Source organism: Microplitis mediator, chromosome 6 (genome assembly GCF_029852145.1).
Source record: "Microplitis mediator isolate UGA2020A chromosome 6, iyMicMedi2.1, whole genome shotgun sequence".
In the NCBI taxonomy this organism is placed as follows: domain Eukaryota; kingdom Metazoa; phylum Arthropoda; class Insecta; order Hymenoptera; family Braconidae; genus Microplitis; species Microplitis mediator.
In genome coordinates, this window is record NC_079974.1 from 15,512,413 (window position 1) to 15,529,258 (window position 16,846).

The 16,846-nt window shown below is 27.9% G+C and overlaps 2 protein-coding genes across 2 annotated transcripts; one reads left to right on the forward strand and one right to left on the reverse strand.

The window, feature by feature from the left end:
- Positions 1–10,268: 10,268 nt before the first annotated feature.
- Positions 10,269–13,196, forward strand: LOC130670228 (protein giant). Its single transcript, XM_057473525.1, has 2 exons — positions 10,269–10,818; positions 11,117–13,196. The coding sequence occupies exon 2, from the start codon at positions 11,136–11,138 to the stop codon at positions 12,165–12,167; it is 1,032 nt and encodes a 343-aa protein (XP_057329508.1). The 5' UTR covers positions 10,269–10,818; positions 11,117–11,135; the 3' UTR covers positions 12,168–13,196.
- On the reverse strand, positions 13,186–16,408 carry LOC130670229 (uncharacterized). Its single transcript, XM_057473526.1, has 3 exons — positions 15,928–16,408; positions 15,607–15,808; positions 13,186–13,792 (listed from the first exon to the last, which is right to left on the reverse strand). The coding sequence occupies exons 1-3, from the start codon at positions 16,095–16,097 to the stop codon at positions 13,292–13,294; spliced, it is 873 nt and encodes a 290-aa protein (XP_057329509.1). The 5' UTR covers positions 16,098–16,408; the 3' UTR covers positions 13,186–13,291.
- Between the last annotated feature and the right edge of the window lie 438 nt (positions 16,409–16,846).

The window sequence follows — 16,846 nt, forward strand, 5'->3', positions numbered from 1 at the left end:
ACTGATGGTGACATAATCGAGTCATAAATTCAATAATACGTAAAAACATTAATTGCTTTTTTTTATCAGACCTTGACTGCCTATAAAATAATTGAACAAGTAATCAACGTTAAAATTGATTAGATTTCGGTATACTTATTATTATTTTTACTAGAGCAACGTCCCCTGATATCGATCATCGACAATAAATTAATTAGCTAACAAATATTTCAATTAGTTTTTAATTCAATTTTTAAAAATTATCGGAAATATTTAAAAAAAATTTTCCTACTAAAAATAAAAAAAAAAACAAAAGTTTTTTATGATTCTGAAGTTAGCCGATGTCTAATAATTTTTAGATTTTTTTCAAAACGATAAATAGTTAAAAAAAAAAATGTTTTAAATAATTGCACATATAGATTTTTTTATTTTCTACATGTGCATTTTTTAGTTTTTTTTTTTAATTTCCCGGTAAGAAAATCGATGATTTTCAAAAAATTCGGGAAGTTATTGTTTTCACCTCTACTTTCGAAAATCGAGTTTTCACCATATGTCGACGTTTTGAGGTCCTAGGAAGCTATTCTGACTATTTTCAGAATTATGTCCGAGTGTCTGTATGTATGTATGTATATGTGTGAACGGTCTATAACTTGTTAACTAATGTATCGATTTAGATGGTTGAGGCGGTAATCGAAAGAGCTTGTTGGCCATCAACTTTCCTGAGAATTTCAAATCATTTGATCAAGTAGACTCGAAAATATTTGCGAATTACGAAAAAAAAAATTTTTTTTGTTTACTTCAAAATCTAATCAGCTCTAGAGCTCAATAAAACGCGTTGATTGCCATCTCAACCGTCTCAATCGGTTAATTCTTTCGAGAGATATCGTTGAAGAAATAAATGGTCAAAAACGTGTTTTTTCGAAAAAAATGGCACACGAAAGTATTTTCGAGCTCGAAAATGTATTCACGACAACGTTTTCGAGCTCAAGGAGCGGGAAGTTTTGGGGCTGGCCCGCAGGGTCAACCGATAGACAGATTTTTTTTTTGTAATTGATCAGTTGAAAAAAAAAGTCCGAAAATTTTGAATTGTCTTCTGACTTCAGGATCGTAGTTCTTCAACTGAAATTTCATTTAATTATTTATCAAGACATATCTGATTAAATTTTTATATCAGTCGGATACTTCGTTTTCGTTTCTTTAAAAAGCGAATTTTTTATTGTTTTTCATTCTGTGTTTATAAAAACTCCTGAGAAAAATATTTTTAAAAATTAATTCAATATAAATCTCAATCATCATAAAATTGCCGCGAAATTATTGAATTAGTCGATTGAAAAATTTTGAAAACGATATTTAAAAAAAAAAAAATACAAAATAATCTTAAGACTTAAAGCTTAAAAAAATATTTAACTCTTGGTACTGACCCACAGTCGGTTGCTGCATTTCTCCTTAAAAATTAGCAACATATTATTTATGACGTTATTTTAAACATCACATCAAATTCTTGAGAATTTAAATAAATACTTTTAAGCCTAAAGGTTTCGTTTTTTTTTTGAGATAAGTAAATATTTTTTTTAATCTTAAAATAAACAGTTTTCTGCGACCCTACGGCCAAGTTTGACATAAGTATACCTTCATAATAGACAATCATAATTTAGTTATTTAAAATAAAACTGTCGAGAAGTTTGAATAGTTTTAAGAGTTAATCCTATACAATATAATCGAGTTTTTGGTAATCCCAATCATAAAATTACAAACTAGTAAATAGAATAAAAACTTTTTGGGTCGACTGTAATAAACATTTGTTTACCTGTGAAAGTAGGATTAGTTGTGGGAAATGCAAAAAAAAGTGTATACTGTCAGAACTTTATTGCCTTTTTGAACGTTTCTCTCGTTTGTATTTCTTTTTATTTTTAAGAGTTTGCGGCAACACTTAAATTGTGAAAAAAAAAAAAGAAAAAAAAATACCTATACCCACCTTACCTAATGGTTTTTATACTTTTATGACTATCCCAATAACTACCAACTACCTACTTATATTATCCTCTTTAGAGTCTACGACACAAATAAAAGAGACCTACATAACATTGAAATAGAAATATTGGTTCAAGTACGACAAAGCCTGTCGCCTTATTACGGTTTTCCACGACAATTATTTAATAATCTTTGTTCACTATTTCTGCGCAGTAATTTATAGGAAAGTTAAAAAAGAAAAGTTTTTAATTAAATCGAAAACAAATTATTTATTAATCAGTAAATTTAATGATTTTCCGGAATGGAACTAGATTTCTTATTATATTGAAATTTTAAAGATAAAATAATGAAATTTCAGTCATAACATAGAAAACAATCATGTAACTTTAAACCTTTATTAAAATTGGAATAATTATCATAAAAGACACAGTAAAAAAAGGAAAATATAACTCATTTTATCAGCTTTGACATTTTTTGTGCATCATAAGGATACACAGTAAAAAACTTTTCGTGTTTGTGTAAAGAAAAAAGTCTGTGTTAAAAATTTTATGTTAAATATTTTACATTTTTGCGTGTTAATTTAAAATCCTGCTTTTGTGTTGTTTGATCAGTTCATTTTTAACACAAAAAAATTTTAATTGAAAATAAGTAACATTTACTCAGTGTTACTGCCCTAACAAGTGTTAACACTTTTAAAATGTAACTTCAATATAGAGCGCATGTTAACTCATTAGTAACACAAATAATCTGTTGAATTTACCGTAATCACTTGTTAAGCTTATATACGGAGAAAAAAAAACAGTAATTTTTCCTATGTTGGCATAGTAACTATTACTATGTGGATTTTTCCGATGTAAACATAGAGAAATTCCCTTTGGAAATATAGTAAAAATTATTATGTTACATAGGAACTTTTCCTATAATGGATTAGAAAAGTTCCTATGTTAACATAGTAAAAGTTACTGTGTCAACGTAGGAAACATTCCTACGTCAGCATAGGAATTATTCCCATGTTAACACAGTAAATTTTCCTATGTTGCGTAGTAAATGTTCACATAGGAAAATTCACTATGCCAACATAAGAAAATTTACTATGTTAACATAGGAGTGATTCCTATGTCACAAAGGAATTATTCCTATGTTAACATAGTAAATTTACCTATGTTAGCATAGTACAAATTCTTATGCGAACATAGGAAATATTACTATGCAACATAGGAAAATGACCTGTTCTTTTTCTCCGTGTATACATATACATAAATTTTTATAAGTTTCAAAATAACATAAATGAAAATGGTAAATCCACGTGTTAAAGTTTTAGATATATTAACAGAAAATATTAACATTTTTTTGAGTTATTAATTTCTCGCTTCGAAAATTGCAAATTTTTTTTTTACACAAATAAATAATGTTAAAAAAAATTGCGTAAAATATCAATTTAACACACAGTCTTGTATTATTTTTTGTAAAATTTTTTTTACTGTGAAAATATTTCCCTTAAAAAAGTATTGAAGGAAAAAATTACGGAAGTAACAATTTTCGTTATCTTTTGAATTTTAAATGTTGACTGTTCCTGAACTAGTTGAACGATTCCGCTCATCTTCAAACTTGATTGAGATAATAGCTTATAGAATAAGTGTACCAAATTTAATTACGATCTGTTTAAAATTATGGGCGTTATAGTCACAACAAAGCGCGTTATATAACATATATGTATATGTATATATATAAACTTTTGAACCAATGGTATTTTTGGAATTTAATCAACGAATGATGATAGACGATGGCGAAATTCTTTTAAATTCCACCCTGAACACAAATGCAATAGATAAATTTCCATGAAATGTACCAAAAAATTAACAGTTTTTATTTATTTATCAAAAATAAAAGTTTATATGTTAAATGACAAAAGGACGGGTGTTACGGATTTGAAACTCTTCTAAAAGTGTGTCTCAAACAAATATATAAGTGTTCTTCTTTCTAGGCCACAACTCTTTACCGAAGGGCTTAGTAACCGGACACCGTTTTAGATCTTTAGCTTAAAAGTTTTTGTCACAAATTTTCAATAGCGGTTTTATTTTTCCTTTTCATCCTACAATGTATACACAACAAATATATCGTATTATTTTATTTTTTTAAAATCGCCACCGCTAACTGATGCTCTAAATTTTCACCGCAAAAATATTAAACAGTGAATTGTAATCCTTTTTTTTTATACATTAGTATTTATTATGATTGCCATCATCAAGATTACAATCGCAACAATGTCTGAAAAAAGTAAATAATATTTTTATTTTTTTATTTGTTATTTTGTATACATATACATACATCTATATGTTTGTGATGAATATTCAATATATTGAATAGTTTAAATGACTGAATGAATATATAAGAATGTATGCACGCAGTTGTAGGCGAGTCTCACTGGAGATTTGAACGATGGATGAGGTGAGGTGAGCACTGCAAAAATCCATTTATTTAAAGCAACAGTAAACTTCAGTATATATACAACTGTATGTGGTATACCGTTCAATGTATAGAGTATTATTAAGAAGTAGAAGAAAATATGAAAGAAAGTATTTATGAAAGAAATGAATTGAAGAAGAAATGGGCGTGAAGAAGGCCGGAAGTATGCAAATTGTTATAGTCTGTTGGCAAAACTTAGTCGGTGGTCTAAAATATTTTTTTCTTCTTCCTTTCGATGATAAATTGAAAAGTAATTACCCATCACACTGACCAATACATTTATTTACCAATCACCATGGGATTTTGACTTTAGTGCAACATATCTCTGCTCAAAATGTCTCAATATTTCTCACTTGCTGTTTACTATAAATATAAGAAAGAAATTCAGTTTTTTTCATCATCTATCTATCTTTCATTTTGAACGGGAACATCGCTACTGGATCTTTTCAATGATAACTATAACTATTATATTATATATTAATGGTTTTTTAAATATATATATTGTATATAACTGAGACATATATGTGTCCAGACCTCCCTGGGATAGCATTTTTCCTCTTTCAAAATTTCTTCGGCGCCAGAATGTCTTATTTTTATTTGTTAAAATATTTGCTGTTGAAAAATAATGTTTATTTACCAGCTTAAATATTAAAATTCTAGTATATATATTTTGACTAAATTTATGCAAATATTTTACAATATGACTTTTAATTTTAATGCGGCCTGTTAAAACTAGTCTAGACTAAACATAAGTTTGTAAATTATATTTTAAAAGTAATGTCGAGTTTAAGCTGGATTTTAAAAAGTAAATACTCTTAAGACATTAAGGAAATTTTTTTACGTCTACAGACATATGGGTTAACATGAGACGATACAAATTTCACAAAGCTAACAAACGAAATGATTACTGGAAAAATGGCGACGTAAATTATGTTGTCTACTTTGTTTTACCTGCAGTCTATAGTTTACATTTACGATTGTCGAGTGTAATTATATGTTATCTCCATAATTATATAGCTTACCCAAATACGCATTGTTCATAAATGTATATATGATATGTATGTGATATTCTATAATGCACAGATTAACATTATGCCCATATTTAGATAATTAAAATATCTTTAAAACCATATGGTGACATTGTCTTACATCTTGTAGATGGAAAAGAAGAATTTAATGACGTAAGAAATATTTCGAATTATGAAATAAAAACGAAAATTATCTTAGGACGAAAAACAGTTTTCGGTGCAAAAAATTTTTTCTCGCCCCAAGAAAAATTCGTTTTTATTTTATAATGCAAAAAATTTGTTGCGACAAGCAAAAATTTTCTTGGGACGGATAAAAATTTTTTACGTCATGAAATTCTTTTCTTCTGTGTATACACAGAAGAAAAATGGCGACAAAAAATGTATGAATTTTTATTATGATGTCGACGAAACTTGATACAGGAATTTGTCGCCAAAAATTATTATGCTGCACTATAATCATTATTATGAGCCTCTAAAAATTTTTTATTTTTTACTATAATTCCTAATTTAGATAAATAATATTCTTACAATTTATCAGTCAATTTTAAGTATACAAAATACTTTGTGGTGTATAGCATAATAATTTTTTGGCAACTCAGTTTCCTTTTTCATTTTTCCTGTCTCCCGTTTTCTCCGTAATATAAAACATAATATGATGTTAGATTTTAATAATTAACTTTTGAAATTTCTAAGAATAATTAATACAAATACACAAAATAAACTTTAATTTAAACATTACATAGGTTTGCATGATTGTCTAGAGTTAATGATAGTCATACATCCGGTATGAATATTGAGCTTTCGACTTTTATCTGCTTAAGTAGATAAGCATTAATATTTAAATTAAACTTTAAGGATGACGTATTTTTAAAATTATTTATTGACATAGTTATGTTAAGCCATTGAAATATAATACGTATGTACGTACATATATCTCATAATAATAACGAATATGATATGACATTACATTAAAATTAAAAGCATTAACTTATCCGCAAGATTATATTTGAAAATAAGTAATTACTAAAATTTTATAATTAAAATTTAAAACTAACATTTGAAACATTACGATGTTTATTATGATAATTTTATTTAATGCAGACTCATTCAATAACGATGACATTAAGCGTGTAGGTGAAGATTACATGTATTTTAAAACAAGTATGTAGTTTGATTCCCCATAATGCCTGAGGAAATTTATTTAAAGCTAGAAAAATCACGTAGGCCACTACGGCGCGAGCCATCGTTAATGATTTTTTACATAACGATATATTCATATCACTTAAATTACAAAACATAAACCTTAAAACTATTGTCCAACTATATTTCAAGTAAATACACAACGATAGATTTTCATATCACTTAAATTACAAAACAAAAAAAAAAATAAACCTGAAAAATATTGTCGATCGTTAATATTTTAAGTTAATGGAAAAAAGTCAGATAATTTTTTATCTTACTCCCATGTTTTTTAAATTCTATTACTGCGTCTTACATATTTTTGAGCGATGTAATGATATAATAATTAATATTTCGTATGTATTAAAATATGAGTCAATTATCCATATATATGTATATATATATGTATATATATATAGGAGTAGGTCATGGTATTTTTGAATTATTTATTATTTATTTTATTTAAAAATAGAAAAATATAGAAATTCAATTTGAAAAAAAATATATATGACAGTTGAGACATTTGAGTCGCGTTAAATTCCATGATCAAAAAGTATCAAATCTACCGTTAACTCTTTTGATATAGAAAAAATTTTAAGGGAGAGAAAAGTTGCAGATGGGGTGTGGAAAAGTGCATTGGCCAGAATTTTTATATACGTATATATTAGTATGTTCTCATATATACAGCTAACAGATCATCGGTAATGTAAAAGGAAAATATACAGTAAATATATATAACGGGTTGCGGTTGGTTGTGCACTATTCAAATCTGGGTTATATGGTCAAAAGAGCAAAAATTTGTATGGGTGGGAAAAACCTATATACTGAGTTCACCAGGTGAATAGGATGGCATTGAAATATTCTCAAAAATGAATACACATAACGGGTATATGTATAGAAGTGTGTATAGATGAAAAATAAGTTATCCTTTTGACAATAAAGGGCCTGTGCATATTTCAAGGACTAAATTTACCGTGATTAGACGACTGAGTTCACAATAACATTTTTTTTCAACTTTTTTAAAGAAAATACACTTTTTTCCGAAACTCGAAATAGATACATTTAATTTTTCTAGCTTATAATAAAATTTCGTAATAATTCCCGGAAATATTTAGCTTGTTAATTACTTAGTCATAGAATTAGTAAAATGATAAAGTTATTTTTATACTTATTTTTTTTTGTGAAAAAATAAATAATTTTCAAGAGAAATAATGTAGGCGGTTTGTTTGATATTCAAAACTAACTTTTTCAACATATGCTTCGAAGTTTTAGAAAACATTTTTGACCATTTACCCGATGTGGGTCAGGTCCATAAATTTCTGTCGTCTTTCCAGAAAAAAAAATTCTTGATTCGAGAAAATTTTTTTGAAAACCTCAATTTTCTCGGATAAAGTAGAAATTTCCTCTGACCAACAAAGGTCTCGTGGCGCAAGAAAATTTTGACTGTTTCCAAAAACGTTTGTTTTCCAAAATATTTTTTTGACTCAACTTTTTTTTCTGTGTACAAACTAAGCAAAAAATTTACTTTTAAGTTTTTCAAATTCAAAAAAGTTTACAAAATATACAAATGTTATTATTATTATGTTTTTTTTTTTTACTAATATTCATTTTAATACTAAAAAAAAATTGGGAAATTTGACTCCTTATAAATAATACGATTTTTTACATAAATTATATTGAATAATAGTTAAGAGTAAAAATGCGTATCATATTCAAATATATTTTATCCATATAAAATTCATAAATTTAGTAGTAATAATTTAGAGTAATATTTCATCGTCAGTTGTATAGACTGACTTTTATCAATAGAAAATATAGAAATAAGTAATAAATAAGGATTATATAAATGACCTAGAGTTAAAGTCATTGCAATATATACATCAGACATGCGTCCATTATTCAACAACATTGTGAATTTAAATGCTACAAGAGTTTAACAGCATCGTTGTCAAGAAACAGTACAAGAAGATACACCGCCTACGTCAAAGGATAAAATGTAATGGGTCTTGACGAAGAAAAAAAAGGAGTAGATGCGGGGAGGAAGTAAAAGCGTGTCAGTAGGGGCACTCGGACACACTTCTTTCCCAGCAAAATTTAAAAGTTAATAGCTTAAACCCTTTCGTCTGTTATTTGTCCATTTTTCGTAAATTCTACTCATGCAATAATTTACAACGTCTTTACGCAAATTTCTCAGTGAAATAACAGGAACTGTCTATTTTGACAACGGGTGAAGTATTGAAAATCTATGCATGTATAATACCAATAGAGGCATGAAGAAGGTAAAGGTCGTAGTGTAAAACCATAAATCATTTTAAGAAAACAATGGAGCTCTTGAAATATTGCAGAATAGTATCAAAAGGGTTAACGCTACTTTAGAGCTTCAATGTTACAGACTATCTTTACAAGATGTTTGGCTACCGAAATGACTTTTCGACTCGTTTAACTTTAGCAGTATTACCTGCTATATCCTTCTGTATATACATATCTATATATATATTTCTTGAGAGAATTAGTCAGCAGTCTACATAAGTACAGCTCTTACTGTAATAAGTCAAAAGTACGAGATTTAGTACACCGTGTAAAAGGATTTCAAAATATTTCTATGTATTTTTTTTTCTAACTCTATTTCGTATTATTTTGAACTAAAATTTTTCTATCATGATCAGAAAATTTTATTTTACGAATAATATTCATGGAAATTAAAGTAAAAAAATATACGTATTTTTATAACCGCGCGGAAAAAACGGTTCTGTAAAAATTACCGAAGAAAATCCGTAAAATTTACTGATAATATCTGTAACATCTACAGATAAAATATGTTATTTTTATGAATTCATAAATGTTATTTTTACAAATAATCTAATCTAACACTAGTAGATAAAATTATGTAAAAATCACATATTTTTTCTGTAGATCATACATAATTTTATGTAATATTTACTGATAGTTTATGTCAAATCTGCATAAGTATGATGATATCATTACAGAATAATTTTTTAATTTTATAAGTTTGTTTTTACAAAAAAATTTCGAATATTTCGAATTTTTTTTCTTCAACTTTAAGTTTTTGAGCAAATATTTAAAAAAAATCGCACACACACACATAAAGTAATACTTCTGTAATTTTTGCAACTTCACTATGTAATTATTAAAGCCTCAAAATGTAAAAATGACAGATTTACATTTACAGAACTCACAATTTAAAAATAACATTTTTTGTTCTGTAAATATTAGATAAGTCGATTACAGAGAAATTTATCTAAATTTTACCGACTTTTCTGTCATTTTTACAGAACTATTTTTTTCCGTGCGTGCAAAGAAATTGCAGTTACAATCATAAAATTACGAAAAAAAAGGGTCTTCTGTCATAAAATTCATAAGCGAATGAACCGGGATTAAAAACATAAATGCCAGCGAAAAATTTTCGGCTGCTTTATTCGTTTTATTAAAAGGAAAAAGGCAATATAATTTTTTTTTGTTTGGCTTGTAAAAATTCAGGTCTAAGTAGCCTTGTATCCAGATTAACCCTTGAAGGTAAATATGATAAATGAAGTAAGTTGTAAATTTAACTTTTTTTAAAAACAATAATAATATTTAAATATTATCATAATTCGGTGACATAAATTTTTAATAAAATGCTGATAAATAATTACACGTGTACATCATTCGTATTAAATATGACCAGTAGATCGTAGTGTTAATTAGACAGCGGTAACTTTATGACGCAGCAAACGTACGCTACCACTTCCAATAAATTTAGACACGTGCCACAACTATAAATTTCGTTTGCCTATTGGTCATTATGTTTACTCCCACTATTTAAAATATTTCGGTTTTCTTTCCTCAATTCTGGTTTCTCTGACTCGACCAAAGAAAGTGTCTCCTCCTACCCTATACTATATTGTGGTGGCTTCTCGCAAGGGTTGCTGTATATATAAACCAAGTAGCATCTCGACACAACTTAAACGACTGCTGTCCATCGGCCGGTGACCACTGGCTTCGTCAACCCAAGTCTTGCAATCGGTTTCTTGTGTTTTTCGTTATTAACTACGGAATAGTGGCCGTTTAGTTAAAAGTTTTTAAATAATTATTGAATTATTTTTGTTCATTAATAAATTATTTAAGGCAAAAATAATTATTGAATTTATAAAAGTGTTGTGAGTTGAGTCACAGTTCGATTCGGAATAAAAATTAGGTAAGAATTTCATTTTTTGTTAAATATTTAAAAAAAAAAAATTTTTTTTTTTAAATCTAAATAATTTACTACTTTTTATAAATTAAATTTCTATAGTTTTATCATATGAAATAATCAATTTTTATTGCTCTAAATTAGTTCAAGGCGTTTAAAATTTTTTTATTCTTCACAAGTGATTAATGAGTGTAGTTTTATTAAACTTGTAGAATTTAATATTTAGTGTAATCATAAAATGTGTACAGATAATTATAAATAATTAGTCATATGTTTAACATAAAAATATTATTTATAATTACAGCCGACCAAAACTCATCGCAATGGACACTTACGTAAATTCACCCGCGAAAAATGACCACGCACTGGATTATACATCAACTAAACAAGTATTGAATGAAAAATCCGAAGTAGCAGTTTTGGATCTTTCTTGTAAAAAAGATCAGTTGCAAGACAGTCAAATTGCCTCATTTAATTTAAGTCCAGTATCATTGGAAACTAGATCAGTATCGCCTCCAAGTGAGAGTACGAACGAGCAACATCATCAACATAAACATCAACCGCAGCAACATCATCATCACCACTATGATTATCACGATTATCAAAATCATGACCGTATTTCATCTGAAGAAGACGAACGCAAAAGTCCTGAAAGTCGTTCCTACATGGTAACGCCGCCTTCGGAGTCAGATTCACCTAAAAAATCAAGATATCACGCTATTTCACCTCAGATAAATTCACAACAAACCGCACTTGCTCAACATTATTACCCTCATTCATCACCAACATTGTCTGTTAATATTCCCATGATACCACCAGTACCGCAGCCAGTATTACCAGTACAAAATAACAACATTCCGTATGTACAACAAGCGCTAGCACCAACGACAAATATGCTAGCGATAAATCCAAAGTTATCCGAGCAAGCGTGTACACCTGACGCCAAGAAAGCACCGCGACCATTCAAAGCGTACCCTAAAGATCCACTGGCTTTGACTAGCCCGGCGGAATTTATATACGATCAAAATTCAAAAGAAGCTTACAGTGAGTTTCGCAAAAGGATGTTGGATTCTGTGAGAAAATCAAACGACGGTACGAATATTAAAATGAGGAGATTGAGCAAAAATTCAAATTTACCAACCAGTACTATTGATGATAAGGACATCGCTTACTGGGAGAGACGTAGAAAAAATAATGAAGCTGCCAAACGTTCACGCGACGCAAGACGGGCTAAGGAAGACGAAATTGCAATAAGGGCGGCGTTTTTAGAGCAAGAAAATATGAAACTCAAGTATGAAATTATTGCACTTAGAAATGAAACCTCAAGGTTACGTTCTATGGTTTATCCTAGTTAATAATTTGCGAACTCAAATCATAGATATAAAGTAGAAGTACCATTTGTGGCCACTGCGCCTTTTGGACATTTAATACTTTATTTTGAATAATGAAACCGTATTAAAAAAAAATTTCATTGCAATAGTGGCCAAAAACGGTACTTCTACCCTAGATAGTTCCTTTGTGAATATTAATATACAGTCCAAACTTTTTATAAGATTTCCCATACTTGTTCAAAAAAACGTACGGAACGTTTCCGTTTCAGTTTTCGTTACAAAACTAATTAATTAAAGAATGAATGAATTAATTGATTAGAAATCTAAAATCCGAAAATTCGGTTAGTATTTTTGATCTTTAGTCTTTAGTATTTTAGTCTTATAGCGAGATTCAGACGCAAATCGCTGCCAAGTATGATAGTGTAAGAACCGGATCCTAAAATTTTTTTTCCACCATCCCGACAGTCTTATAACGGGGTTGGACTGTAGACATTTCATAAAATTAATTTAGTGTACGCTAATTTTTGAAAGTTTATTTTATTATAAAAAGAAGTTCTTTCTTTTTTTTTTTTTTTTTTTTTTTGATTGAAACAAAAATGTAATAGATAATTTGGCTCATGTTCGTTACAAAAAACGGAGTATGATTTCCTACAATTTGATATTGTAATTTTTTCGTTTTATTTTCAAGAATGTTTTCTTTTCTTTCGGCGAATGTTAAATTAACTTAATGAAATTTAATTTTATGTGATCAATAAGCTGTCTGGTAAAGCTGTAAATCCAAAGTGTAGATACTTAAATTTATATATATATTTTTTTTTCTAATTTAAACAAATATAGATTTAATTTTTTTTTTTGCGATTAAGTTACAATACTTGAAATTTATTTCAAATATAAGTGACAGTAATTTATCAATAATAACAAAAACATTAGTAAAGAGTGGGAGAGATTTATTGTAAATAATTGACTGAAAGTAGTCTAAGTTAAAAAATGTAAATAATATGTATTTATAAGGAATAAAAAATCAAAATAATAAAGATATATCTTCAAATTAAATATTTTACTTGAATTTTATTTATAAATAGAATTTCTTATGTATAAAAATATTTATTTACATCATATATAACTTAAATATATATGTAATTTTAAAATTATACTAGAGGTAAAGCATCACTTAACTCCATTAAATCATCATTTTCAAGGATGTTGCTTTTTTGTGTAAGACTTTTTTTATGTGAATTCTGAATTACTTGCCGTGGAATAAACATTAATGATGATGTAGTTTTCGCTTTTGATGTTAATAATTGTCCATATGAAGGAGTTAAAGACATTGAACTATTCCCAGTTGCATTACAGTTATTATTAATTTTTCTTTTACACTGCGACGTAAAAGTTCTGAGTTTTTGATTTTTATTCAAATCAATTTTTAATCCTTTGTTCAAATTAATCTCAGGTTCTTTCAATGTTTCTAGATTTTTTTTATCCTCATCAACTTCCATTGCTGTTTCAAACTTTATGTTACTCTTTATTTTTTTTTGTGGCGCTTCATCGTATTTAAATAATTTTGAAAATTTATGAACATCACTGCAGTGTTGTTTTCTTTCTTCAGGATTTTTGAATTTAATGTGACAGTCTGAGACGTAACATTGATACTAAATTAAAAATATTAAATTAATTATTAATTATTTTTTCTCAATAGTTTGAATCTAAATATTTTTATAAATAATTTATGATGAATTTAAAAAGCCCGCTACTTTTTGAAATGATGAAAAAATAAATTCCATTTTTCTTTAAATTATACCATAGAAAATTTGATTTTAAAAAGAAAATGTATATGTTTCATTATCATGTAAAATCGTATCGATGCATAAGTATTTGATATTAATTTTAAACGTTTTCCGATGTATTTTTCCGAACTTAACGTTCATTTATCTTTTAAACCAACAAAGATAGTCACGTTTGTTTTTAAGAATACAGAAAAAAGTTTGAAAAAGGGAGACAAGTTTTTTAGCTGATTTACATAAACATCTTGAGGCAAATGGTTCCTCTGACGTTACTAAGAATCAAACTGCAGATTTGTGTAAGATTTTAGTACAGTCGAACTCAACTCGAATTCCATTATCTCTGAACTTTTCCTCAATTTTGACCTCGACAACGAGCTACGCTGTCTCACGGTAGTCGATTTTCAATCTAATTTAATTTACAAATAAACAATGGAAACCTAAAATGCAGAGTCTTTAGCATTTTCTAGAACCTCAATAAAGCACTAAAAAATTTGTATTTTTAAAAATTCTAATTTGTCTTCGAGAAAAATTGCTTTGAAATTCTCATTTACTATGTGAGTGCAACGAAGACAGTTTTGTTCATTTCCCTGAATGTACACGGAGAAATTGTTCTTGTTTGAAATGCTTATGGTATCATAGCAAAGGTGGACTATGTTGCCACCTATCAGAAATTGACATAAACATGTGGCGAAAATTACTATGCGTGAGTTAATAGAATTCGACTGTATCATAAATTACTATAACCATAGTAATTTTTGAAAAATGAAGTTGAGTACAGTCGAACTCGATTAACTCAGACAGAGTCTACGGAGGAGCGGAAATTTCCTGGAAATTCCGACTTATCAAATTCCCCTTCTGCTTTGAAGAACAAACTACACGCATGCGCTCTTACATCTACATATATGATGCATATATAAATATACACAACGCATAAAAACTTATAGTATCGGGTGGGAGACAGCGTAGCTCATGGTGGGGGTCAAAATTCAGGGGAAGTTCCGAGTTAATGGAATCCGGCTGTACCCTATATTTAAAACATCTTATAGAATTCAGTAGATTCTCACAAATTCTCATGAAGATTTTATGAGAATGAATGAGTTCTATGAGAAAATGCTATCGTGAAGTATAGATCTTATACCCTAGTGGCAATATTGATCAATTTTGGAGCAAATCTTGAGCAAGTCAAGGAGAATACAGCGAAATATTATATCTATATATACTGTGATTTCAAGATCTTGACTAAGATAGCTACTAGAGTACATACTATGAGAATCTATCATTTTTTTTTTTTAAGCAGGGTACCGTTCCACCTTAAGATACAAATTTATGGAAGACTTCCTTACGAATACTACTCCCTATCCATAAGTTCCCATAGAATCCCAAGGATGTATTGGTTTCTATGCGGATTTTGACCCATTGAGTGGATTCTATGGGAACTTTTGCAAAGGGCTACGGCACTAACATTAAAACGTTTAAAAAATAAACATAATCAATTTAAATTTTTAAAAAATCGGGAATCCCCTAATGTGACCTCCGCGAGGTAAACGAATATGTGTGTGTCTTTTTATACATTTTATCTGTTAGTTTTGAAATTTTAATTATCATAATGATTATTGTGTAAAGATGACTGGCATTAAAAATATTGTGATAATAAAAAATAATAAATGTGATAGTGAACATACCATAGGTTTTTTATCTGATGATACTTTAAAAAAGCTATCATGATTTTCTTCAATATGAATTTCTAATAATCGTGCATTAGCTTTTGTTTTTTTACATTCAGCGCAAGTATATCTGTGAAAACTATTGTAATGGATTTCAAAATCTAAAAGATTTTCGAATTTCAATTCACATCCTGGTGCATTGCATTTGAATTCTTTCATCCTGTCAACAAAATAAATATGATAGAATTATAGATATCGATAAAAGTAAAGACACTTGTCAAGGTGATTGACCGTAATAAATTGATGATAAATATTACAAAGATGAAATAAAATACTTACATTTGATGGAAAAATTGTTCCTCGTCATCAGTCGTTATTCCAGTTCGTTGAAAAACTTTACAGACTCTATGAGATTCATTTAAAAATGGATCATCTGTTTTTCTTACGCCTATTCCGATATTTTTTAAAAATAATTCATCAATTTCTGATAATTTATTTTCGATCATCATTAAATATTAATTAATTTGAACAATTTAACAAACTTATTATCAATAAGGTTTACGTGACTCTCCTTCACTTATCAAATGTCAAAGATAACCTCAACTTTACAAAATAATAGATTCGTTTGAAACTATAATTAATGTGATAATTCAGATAACAAATAACACAGTTTTTAACTTATAGTTGTCTTATATAAGGTAATAAATTATAAAATTTTAAATAATATAAATATTTATTCAGAAGATTGAAAGAAAATATTTAAAAAACTATTATGCTGTTGACAGTTTATTTACACTTTTCCATCCCGGTTTTGACACTCAAGGCGGCAAATTTGAATTATGTATAGGAGCCAATTTTTAGGGTGACTTTTCATTTAAATATCTACTGACGAGAAGAAATTTTGCTCATTCTCAATTTCTTAGTCAATATTAAAAGACTACTACTGCGATATTAACTATAAAGTTTTTTTTTATATATTATTTTTTTATTTTTTTATACATTTAAGGATATATTCTTATTTTATTTATAGTTATAATTATAATTAATTTCAATGCTCCTTTGCCAAATTGCCAATGATACTGAAAGTAGCAGAGATTTAAAAAATGTATTTTTTTTAAACATAGAATTAAAATATTTATAGAAAAAACTTTCGGAAATTGGAAATCAAAAATTTTTTGCGCATATTATAAAAATTGTATTTTATTTACAAGTAACTTGTTTATAAAAATTACAAAATCAAAAAAATGACTAAATGCCA

Coding starts and splice junctions, on each gene's coding strand:
- LOC130670228 (XM_057473525.1), top strand. CDS start 11,136: ATGGACACTTACGTAAATTCACCCGCGAAAAATGACCACGCACTGGAT.
- LOC130670229 (XM_057473526.1), bottom strand. CDS start 16,097: ATGATGATCGAAAATAAATTATCAGAAATTGATGAATTATTTTTAAAA. Junction 15,809..15,927: donor GAACAATTTTTCCATCAAAT/GTAAGTATTTTA, acceptor TTTTGTTGACAG/GATGAAAGAATTCAAATGCA. Junction 13,793..15,606: donor CATCAGATAAAAAACCTATG/GTATGTTCACTA, acceptor TTTTTAATTTAG/TATCAATGTTACGTCTCAGA.